Raw genomic sequence first — 10,382 nt, 5'->3', positions numbered from 1 at the left:
TCAAGCAATTCTCCTGCCTCAGCTTCCCGAGTAGCTGGGATTACAGGCATGCGCCACCACACCCGGCTAATTTTTGTAGTTTTTGTAGAGACAGGTTTCACCATGTTGGGCGGGCTGGTCTCAAAGTTCTGACCTCAAGCAGTCCGCCTGCCTCGGCCTCCCAAAGTGCTGGGATTACAGGCATGAGCCACCGTGCCTGGCATTGTCTTCAGTATTCTAAAGGAAAAGGATTTCAACCTAGAATTCTGTATTTGGCCAGAACATTTTCATACTTGCAAGGAGTTTACAAAATGGAGGATGTGCTTCACCTAAACACAAGAAAGTACATGTTCAGGGTGATAAACTGTGCCCCAGCTGTAGAGGATCACATGCCTAATTGGGGCAGGTCAGAAAACTGGGAGAGATTTCCTTAGGAAGGTGGAATTTGATGGAATACCTGATCTGACTAAATGTACTGAGATTTAGACAAATGGCAAAAAGCTTGGGGTTTAATTATTTATAAGAACAGATTTAAAAAAAAAAAAAGTCAAACTGAAGCATGGTGGGAAAGGGTAATTATTAACACCAGGGACATAAAAAAGCTGGGAAGGATAAGAGTTTATTAAATGGATGTTGAATGCCCTTTACATGTAATGTAATCACTGACTACTTACCTAGCCTATATTATGAAACTGGGGATTTCCACTGGGGAAATGGGGAGAGTGTGCGATGGGGTCAGAGCAGGAAAGGGAGCTGTGGTGGAAAGGTAGCAAAACTGAAAAATCAAGAAGCACACGCAAGTTACCTCCATAGTTAGAGATACTTAGGTATATGGAGGTAACTACCCAAATACCCACTAGATCAACCTAAGGGTTGTCCATGGAGAGTGAGGGCAAGGGACTGGTTTTTATGGCAGACCTGTCAGAACTTTTTGGTTTTGACTTATGTGCATCTATGACAAAATACTTTTTTTTTTTTTTTGAGACGGAGTCTTGCTCTGTCGCCCAGGCTGGGGTGCAGTGGTGCAATCTTGGCTCACTGCAACCTCCGCCTCCCGTGTTCACGCCATTCTCCTGCCTCAGCCTCTTGAGTAGCTGGGACTACAGGTGCCCGCCACCACGCCTGGCTAATTTTTTGGTTTTTTAGTAGAGACGGGGTTTCACCGTGTTCGCCAGGATGGTCTCGATCTCCTGACCTCGTGATCTGCCCGTCTCGGCCTCCCAAAGTGCTGGGATTACAGGCTTGAGCCACCGGGCCCGGCCTTTTTTTTCTTTTTTTTTGAGAGAGAGTCTCGCACTGTCGCCCTGGCTGAAGTGCAATGACATGATCTCAGCTCACTGCAACCTCCACCTCCTGGGTTCAAGTGATTCTTCTGCCCTCAGCCTCCCAAGTAGCTGGGATTACAGGTGCCCACCACCACACCTCGCTAATTTTTGTATTTTTAGTAGAGATGGGATTTCACTATGTTGGCCAGGCTGGTCTTGAATGACAGTGTTCCATATAAAAAATAAATTGCGTGTTTTTTTTTTCTTTTCTTCTTTTCGAGACAGAGTCTTATGATGTTGCCCAGGCTGGAGTGCAGTGGCATGCTCTCGGCCCACTACAACCTCCACCTTGCTGGTTCAGGTGATTCTCATGCTTCACCCTCCCCAGTAGCTGGGATTACAGGTGTGTACCATCACACCCAGCTAATTTTCGTATTTTTAATAGAGATAGGGTTTCACCATGTTGGCCAGGCTGGTCCTGAACTTGTGACCTCAAGTGATCCCCCTGCCCCGTCCTCTCAAGATGCTGGGATTTCAGGCATGAGCCACTGGGCCCAACTGAAATTGTTTCTTTAGAACCATGGCCTTGGCCAGGCACGGTGGCTCACGCCTGTAATCCTAGCACTTTGGGAGGCTGAGGTGGGCAGATCACAATGTCAGGGGTTCGAGACCAGCCTGGCCAACATGGTGAAACCCCGTCTCTACTAAAAAAAAAAATACAAAAATTAGCCAGGTGTGGTGGTGTGCACCTGTAATCCTAGCTACTCGGGAGGCTGAGGCAGGAGAATTGCTTGAACCCAGGAGGTGGAGGTGGCAGTGAGCTGAGGTTGTGCCACCGCACTCCAGCCTGGGCAACAGAGTGAGACTCCGTCTCAAAAAAAAAAAAAAAGCCCAGGTGCAGTGGCTCACGCCTGTAATCCCAACACTTTGGGAGCTGAGGCGGGTGGATCATGAAGCCAGGAGTTCGAGACCAGCCTGACCAACATGGTGAAACCCCGTCTCTACTAAGAACACAAAAATTAGCTGGGCATGGTGGCACGCATCTGTAATCCCAGCTACTCAGGAGGCTGAGGCAGGAGAATTGCTCGAACCTGGGAGGCAATGGAGATTGCAGTGAGCTGAGATTGTGCTACTGCACTCCAGCCTAGGCGACAGAGCAAGACTCCGTCTCCAAAAAAAAGAACCATGGTCTTCTTCCCCTCTTCCTGCACAACTTCTGCCTTTACTTTATTTCCTTGCTATAACGTGAATTGAAACAGTTAAAACTTTTGGGTTAGTGGAGAGTTTATCCATTCAGGTGTGAAAGCTATTTACACTTTTAACCATTTTCATTGGAAATATTTTAAAAAGATAGCTAAAATCTTTCTCAGGTAGTATACTGAGTATAACAATTTTTTTTTTTTTTTGAGTCGGAGTCTCACTCTGTCACCCAGGCTTGGGTGCAGTGGCGCGATCTCGGCTCACTGCAAGCTCTGCCTCCCAGGTTCACGCCATTCTGCCTCAGCCTCCTGAGTAGCTGGGACTACAGGTGCCTGCTAATTTTTTGTGTTTTTAGTAGAGATGGGGTTTCACTGTGTTAGCCAGGATGGTCTCGATCTCCTGACCTCGTGATCTGCCCACCCCGGCCTCCCAAAGTGCTGGGATTACAGGTGTGAGCCACCGCCCCCGACCAAAAATATTTCATTTATGACTTGGGATATCATTTTTCCCAATCTGTGTTCCATGGAATTCAGCAACATGGTAGTAGGTGATTGTCCAATAAATAAAGGATTCCAAGATCAAATAAGTTGGGAGAGGTTTTTTGTTTTTTTTTGTTTTTTTGTGAGACAGAGTCTTGCTCTGTCACCCAGCCTGGAGTGCTGTGGTGCAACTTCGGCTCACTGCAACCTCCGCCTCCTGGGTTCAAGTGATTCTCCTGCCTCAGCCTCCTGAGTAGTTGGGATTACAGGCACATGCCACTATGGCCAGCTAATATTTGTATTTTTAGTAGAGATGGGATTTCACCATGTTGGCCAGGCTGGTCTCGAACTCCTGACCTCAGGTGATCCGCCCGCCTCGGCCTCCAAAAGTGCTGGGATTACAGGTGTGAGGCACTGCACCCAGCCTAGAGGTCATGTTTTTGATGCCCTCTTGGAATATTCACAGCAGCGTGTTTTCATTTTATTAAGCTTCCTTGAATCCAGTGTTTTCTTTGAACCTCTTTTTTGCTGAAAATCTGTTCAGGGTCCGGGGAACTCATTTTGGGGAATGCTGAATATATCTAATTATCCTGATCTGCACCATAACCAAGGGATAGCTATTAGAGTAAGACCATTTTACCTTCACTCAATAAATTCTAGGTTTTTTTTTTTTTTTTTTCATTTCTTTTGGTGTGTTTGTTTTTACTGTATAGCATTGGCTCTCAAAGTGTGGTTCCTGGACAGGCAACATCAGCATCATCTCGGAACTTGTTAGAGATAAAAATTCTCAGCTCCAGTGGAGCAACTCAAATCAGAAATCCTGGAGGTGCTGCAATGCCAGCTACTTGGGAGGTTGAGAGGTAGGAGGATCGCTTGAGCCCGGGAGGTTGAGGCTGTAGTGGTCCATGATTGTGCCACTGCTTTCCAGCCTGGGTGACAGAGCGAGACCCTGTGTCTAAATAAATAAATAAATAAAAGGTTGAGCACAGAACCCAGTATCTGTGTTTTAACAAGTCCTTTAGGTGATTCCTATGTTGACTAAAGTTTGAAAATCATGGCCATGGCTGGGCTCGGTAGCTCACACCTATAATCCCAGCACTTTAGGAGGCCAAGGAGGATGGATCACCTGAGGTCAGGAGTTTAAGACCAGCCTGGCCAACATGGTGAAACCCCATCTCAACTAAAAATACAAAAAAATTAGCTGGGCGTGGTGGTGGGCACCTGTAATCCCAGTTACTTAGAGAGGCTGAGGCAGGAGAACTGCTTGAACCCAGGAGGCGGAGGTTGCAGTGAGCTGAGATTGCGCCATTGCACTCCAGCCTAGGTGACAAGAGCGAAACTGTGTTTCGAAAAAAAGAGAAAGAAAATCATGGTCGTATAAATTGGGCCTCCCTTTCTGTCCACTGTTACTTCCTATTTGTACCACTTCACCCAGCTTCTCATTTGCTGCTTCTGACCTACTTATGCCTAGTAAGATACCCAAGCTTGTAAACTTGCTGTTTGTGAGCGTCTCAGAGATTCTCTTGTGTGTTAATGCTTCAATGCATGAGTTTTATGGAATCCTCAAAGGTTTTTCTGGTCACTTTCCCAGCAGAGCTCCCTAGGTAGAAAAGACAGCCATGTGATACCAATCTTTCCGGTCACAGGCCTCTAGTGCAGCAGTCAGTGATGAAGGGCTCAGACAGGCTGTGCCAGTTACAGGTTCTGTGACCTGCTTCAAGTTACTTCACCTCTCTGAGCCTGTTTTTTTTCTTTAAACGTGGAGATAGCAGTAGTACTTCCCTGATAGGTTGGAGTAAATGTAACGCATTGTCTGGCTATGGTAAGCTCACAGTGTACATTAGCTGTTGTTATTGTCGTTGTCTTAGCCACAGCCTGTTTCTGGCCCCAGTCATTCTTTTCCCCAGTTAGTGAAATAGCCCCAAATCACATGGACCAATGCAGTGGTCAGAGCCCTGGGGAAACTGCGTCCCTGTACCTCATTCATTTCCCTTCCATCATTCAGGTGCCTGAAGTGTGAGGAATGGTATGGACCTCCTGCTCTCAGGTTCCTCCTATACCCAGCATAAGTCTGTCTTACACTGCAGGTTAAATTTCCTCCTCCTCAGAAGCTTCTCCCTTTTGTTTGCATGCTTCACTGTGGCATGCAGTACTTGTCACAGGTTAACTTTCCAACATTATTGAGCACTCTTTTTTTTTTTTTTTTTGAGATGGGGCTCGCTCTGTCTCCCGGCCTGGAGTGCAGTGGCGCCATCTCTGCTCACTGCAGCCTCCACCTCCTGGTTCAAGCGATTCTCCTTCTTCAGTCTCTTGAGTAACTGGGATTACAGGCACGTGCCACCATGCCCAGGTAATTTTTGTATTTTTAGGAGAAACTGGGTTTCGCCGTGTTGGCCAGGCTGGTCTCAAACTCCTGGCCTCAAGTTATCCTCCCACCTTGGCCTCCCAAAGTGCTGGGATTGCAGGCGTGAGCCACTGTGTCCAGCCATATTAAACACTCTTGTTCAACCAAGAGTTGAACTCTTTCTACCCAGAGTTAGTGTATCTGTTTCACTCCAGAGTTAGGGTGTATCTATTTCACTCTGACTGGCTGGCTTGGTTTCCCGTTACTTGGTTTCTTCATTTAAAAATGGGCTTGATCCATGCGTCGTGGCTCACACCTGTAATACTAGCACTTTGGGAGGCTGAGGCGGGCGAATCACGAGATCAGGAGTTTGAGACCAGCACTGCCAACATGGTGAAACCCCGTCTCTACTAAAAATACAAAAATTAACTGGGCGTGGTGGTGTGCACTTGTAGTTGCAGCTACTCGGGAGGCTGAGGCAGAAGAATCGCTTGAACCTGGGAGGCGAGGTTGCAGTGAGCCAAGATCGCACCACTGCACTCCAGCCGGGGCGGTAGAGCGATACTCTGTCTGAAAAATAAAAGCGGCAGGGAGGGGGGGCTTGATAACAGTGCCTACCTTACATGGATCGAGTGAGTTAATGTGTATGAATTATCTAGAGCAAGGTCTGGCATCTTGTTAGCACTAAGAGCTGGGGTGTTATTAGTCCTCCTCTTTTCTTCCTTATGTGTTCTGAATAGGTATTATGCCTTCTTAATCCTGCACTCCACATGTATCTCCCTCTCTTTCCATTTTTCCACAGCCTCCTAATCTGTCAGGCCAAGCTTATGTGTCCTTCAGACTTTCAGAAACTCTCCACTTATAGGTGTTCTTCCCTCTTCTGGTCCCTCATAGTACTTCAATGTTGTACTGTTTTTACAACTGTTTATTAGAATGTGTGTAAAGAAAGGTACACCTCCTAATCAAACAGCTCACTGATTCATCACATATTAAACACCAGTATAACCAGCACCCAGTTCAAGTAGAATCATTCCAGCACTCCTGAACCTCCACTTGATGGCATGTGAGGTTTCAAGGCCACTTGTATTTTCTTAGTTTCATTCATTTAGCAAATGTCTACCCAAAGCTTTTCTGTGCCAGGCATTTTCCTAGAGTCCTGTTTTGTTGTTGCTTTTTCCTCTTGGGGAGGAAAGTCTTAAATATATGGGGAGTGCCCAGTGGGCCGAGATCATGTCTGGCAGGATACCTGACTCCAGCAGCTTATCAAGTCATTTTTATTGACTAATCTCTGTGTAATCTTTGGTTTCAGATCTGCCAGAGGGAGCAGTGAAGGGGCTCTGCAAATTGTTCTGCTTGACTCTGCATCGATATAGGTGAGTCCCAGCCAAACAGAGAGGGGATTTAGGGTAGTGGTTAGAGTCCAGGTTAGAGCCAGACGGCCTAGTGCCAAATCTGGGCTATATCACGTCCTAGCTGTTAGATCCTGGGCAAGTTACTTAACCTCTCTGTGCCTCAGTTTCCTTGTCTGCAGAATGGGGATGATGCCATTCTCTATCTCATGGGTGGTTGGTAGTAAGCGTGAGGTGCTTGGAACAGTTGCCTGCTGTGCCATAGTGGTCAGTGTGTGTATGCTGCCATTACTCATGTGTGTTAAATCGCCTGGCCTACTTTGAGACCCTTATAACTGCTCCATAAATGTAGGTGCTGCCCTTACACACTCCATGGCTTATATGCGCTTATGAGATACTTTTAGAACTCTAGGAGGACGTGAGTTTATCTAGTTATTTCCTAATCCCTCCTCTGTGATCCACTGGAATATGGTGTGATCACTTTCTCCTGAGAAAGACCAGTGCATGGCCTGAGCAGCCTTGCCCCTGCCTCTGCCTGGGGTCTGCATGTTCACCTTTCCCTTTGCCTCTCCCCCTAGAGATGCAGCCTCCCGCAGGGCCTTGCAGGCAGCCATCCAGCAGTTGGCCGAGGCCCAGCCAGAAGCCACTGCTAAGAACCTTCTACACTCTCTGCAGTCTTGTGGTATAGGCTCCAAAGCAGGTGTTCCCAGGTAAGAGGTAAAAGTTGTGGCCCCTTGAGAATTGGTAGAGTCCTGCTCAGGAGAAGCTGATGCAGTTGACCGTGCCCCAGAGGGAGGAGCCAGGATGGCAAGCCTAGTGGAGAAAACCACTTTCCGGAGGAGCAGGGTTGGGAAACAGTGGAAGCAAGGCCATTTTGAGGGGAACCAGTTGCCCACCAGGCCCCTAATGGTAGAAGCCGTCTGTTTGTTTTATATAGTTGTCAGTGCCAAGAGATGGGAGTCTGGCCACTGAAACCTGGACTCCTTGTTCTGAATTGCCACAGATGGTTTGTGGGGAACTGGTTCCAGTTCTGTTCCATGAGGTCAAGGGAGGGTCCTGCATTACCAGGTGGGGCTTTAGGGACAGTGTTTGTCCTCAAAGTGGAGGCTGCTGCTCTGAACTCACCCCCTACTCTGCTCTGCAGTAAGAGCAGTGGCTCTGCCGCCTTGCTGGCCTTGACCTGGACCTGCCTCCTGGTGCGCATTGTCTTTCCGTCGAGAGCCAAGCGACAAGGAGACATCTGGAACAAACTGGTAGGTTCCCTGCGTCTCTGAAGTAGCAAGGATCAGCTTTCTGCCAGGAGTTAGGGCGTGTTTCAGCACCTTCTTGGTGCCAGGTGCTTTTCTGGGTGCTGGGTGACCAGACACTCTGAGTTGTTCCGAGTCGTGTGGCTTTGGTGGATGGCCATGAGTGCTTCATAATCACATTCCTTGGTGTATTAGACATTTTGGAGCTTCTCTGTCAGGCGTGGTGCTAGGCACTGGAATTGCAGTGATGGACAACAGAAACGAGGCCCTTGATTTCATGGCATGTGTGGAAGCCGTGACAGGCCAGAGTTGGGAAGACAGTCAAAAAGCAGCTAGACTAGAAAATATCATAGTATAGGCCGGGCGCGGTGGCTCAAGCCTGTAATCCCAGCACTTTGGGAGGCCGAGACGGGCGGATCACGAGGTCAGGAGATCGAGACCATCCTGGCTAACACGGTGAAACCCCGTCTCTACTAAAATACAAAAAAAATTAGCCGGGCGAGGTGGCGGGCGCCTGTAGTCCCAGCTACTCGGGAGGCTGAGGCAGGAGAATGGCGTGAACCCGGGAGGCGGGGCTTGCAGTGAGCTTAGATTCGGCCACTGCAGTCCAGCCTGGGCAACCGAGCCAGACTCCGTCTCAAAAAAAAAAAAAAAGAAAATATCATACTATAAATCCTCTTGGTTTTTTTCTGGCTAATCATTCCATTCCCTGTGTTTGATTTCAGTGTTGAACTGGTGAATGGAATGGATTTCTTGTCTTGGTTTTGGTTCTTACATTCCCTCCTTCCATTCTCTACCTGCTTCTTCCACATTCTCTTCTTTTTCTTTCCACATGTCTGCTCAGCAGGTTGGGAGGTGAGCAGAGCAGACATGTGCCTGGATACCTGGATAGGCTTAGTGTAGGTCATGAGGAGTGTTTTTTTTTTTTTTTGAGACGGAGTCTTGCTCTGTTGCCCAGGCTGGAGTGCAGTAGTGTGGTGTTGGCTCACTGCAAGCTCCACCTCCTGGGTTCAAGTGATTCTCCTGCCTCAGCCTCCCGAGTAGCTGGGATGACAGAAGCCTGCCACCCTGCCTGGCTAATTTTTTTGTATTTTTAGTGGAGACAGGGTTTTTCTTGAAGTCCTGACCTCAGATGATCCGCCTGCCTTGGCCTCCCAAAATGTTGGGATTACAGGTGTGAGCCACTTTGCTTGGCCTTGGATCTGATTCTTATCCATGAGACTTGGCTGAGTCACTTAACTTCTGAGCCCATTTCCTCATTTGCAAAGTGGGAAAGAAAATACTACCCACCCTGTCCGCCTTAAAGAGTTGTTGTATAAGGCCAGGTTTAGTTGAGGGTTGAGATGGCTGTGGAAACTGGAGAGTCTCATGCAGGTAGGTGCCAGTGATGACCAGCCTTAGGAAACACAAGTACCTCTCCATGAAGCAGCCTGCTAGTTAGATAGAGGGCGGCAACCCCAGTAGCTTAACCAGCACAGCTCTGGGGACAAGCATAGAGTGGCTATCAGTATAATTGGTGGATGATGGATTAGAATGCTGAAACCTTGAGGGTCAAGGATTATGTATTATTGTGAGCTTGGACTCTCTTGGATCCCCTTCAGGGCATGGGTGTCATTGTTACCAAAAGCCTCCTTGTGAGAGGGGCAAGCTCATTGGCTTATCTCCACTGAGTGGTTTTTTTTTTTTTTTTTGAGAAACTGAGTCTGATTCTGTCACTCAGGTTGGAATGTAGTGGCGCAATCTCGGCTCACTGCAACCTCTGCCTCCTGGGTTCAAGCAATTCTCCACCCTCAGCCTCCTGAGTATAACTGGGACTATATGTGTATGCCACCACACCTGGCTAACTTTTGTATTTTTAGTAGAGGTTGGGTTTCACCATGTTGGCCAGGCTAGTCTCAAACTCCTGACCTCAGGTGATCTGTCTGTCTCAGCCTCCCAAAGTGCAGGGATTACAGGTATACGCCATTGTGCCTAGTCTACTTTTAAAAAAATATGTTAAAAAAAATTTTTTTTACATACGATGATTCTGCATTTTTTTTTTTTTTTGAGACAAAGATCTTGCTCTGTCACCCAGGCTGGAGCACAGTGGCATGATCTTGGCTCACTGCAGCCTTGACCTCCTGGGATCAAGTGATCCTTCTGTTGCAGCCTCCTGAGTAGCTGGGGCTACAGGCATGCTGTTGTATGCCTGGCTAATTTTTGTGTTTTTTTAGAGATGGGGTTTTCTTTCGTTGCCCAGGTTGGTCTTGAACTCCTGGGCTCAAGGGAACCACCTGCTTTGGTCTTCCGAAGTGCTGGGTTTATAGGCGTGAGCCACCATGCCCAGCCAGTAATCCTTTCTATACCACACTGTATATAGGGAATCTTCTGTTGTTTATGGTTTTTTATCGTTACTAACAGTGCTGCAATGAATTACCTTGTACATACGCCTTTTTGTATATATGCAAACAGAATTTAGCAGCATTGGTTTCATTTAAAAAAAATTTTTTTTTTAAGACGTAGCCTCGCTCTGTCGCCCA

General features: G+C 47.6%; 1 protein-coding gene across 1 annotated transcript in view; it reads left to right on the top strand.

Annotated features, from left to right (window-relative positions):
• The window catches only part of GCN1L1 (GCN1 general control of amino-acid synthesis 1-like 1 (yeast)), a 77,357-nt gene that overhangs the window by 15,340 nt on the left and 51,635 nt on the right, over window positions 1-10,382 (top strand). The window contains exons 3-5 of the mRNA XM_011964550.1: window positions 6,577-6,640; window positions 7,195-7,326; window positions 7,761-7,869. Of these exons, the coding sequence (XP_011819940.1) occupies window positions 6,577-6,640; window positions 7,195-7,326; window positions 7,761-7,869 (305 nt within the window). The remainder of the gene's footprint in view (window positions 1-6,576; window positions 6,641-7,194; window positions 7,327-7,760; window positions 7,870-10,382) is intronic.

This window comes from Mandrillus leucophaeus, unplaced genomic scaffold (genome assembly GCF_000951045.1).
Source record: "Mandrillus leucophaeus isolate KB7577 unplaced genomic scaffold, Mleu.le_1.0 Scaffold7, whole genome shotgun sequence".
Lineage (NCBI taxonomy): Eukaryota > Metazoa > Chordata > Mammalia > Primates > Cercopithecidae > Mandrillus > Mandrillus leucophaeus.
Note: the sequence above shows the minus strand (reverse complement) of the source record. Positions and strands in the feature narration are given on the sequence as shown.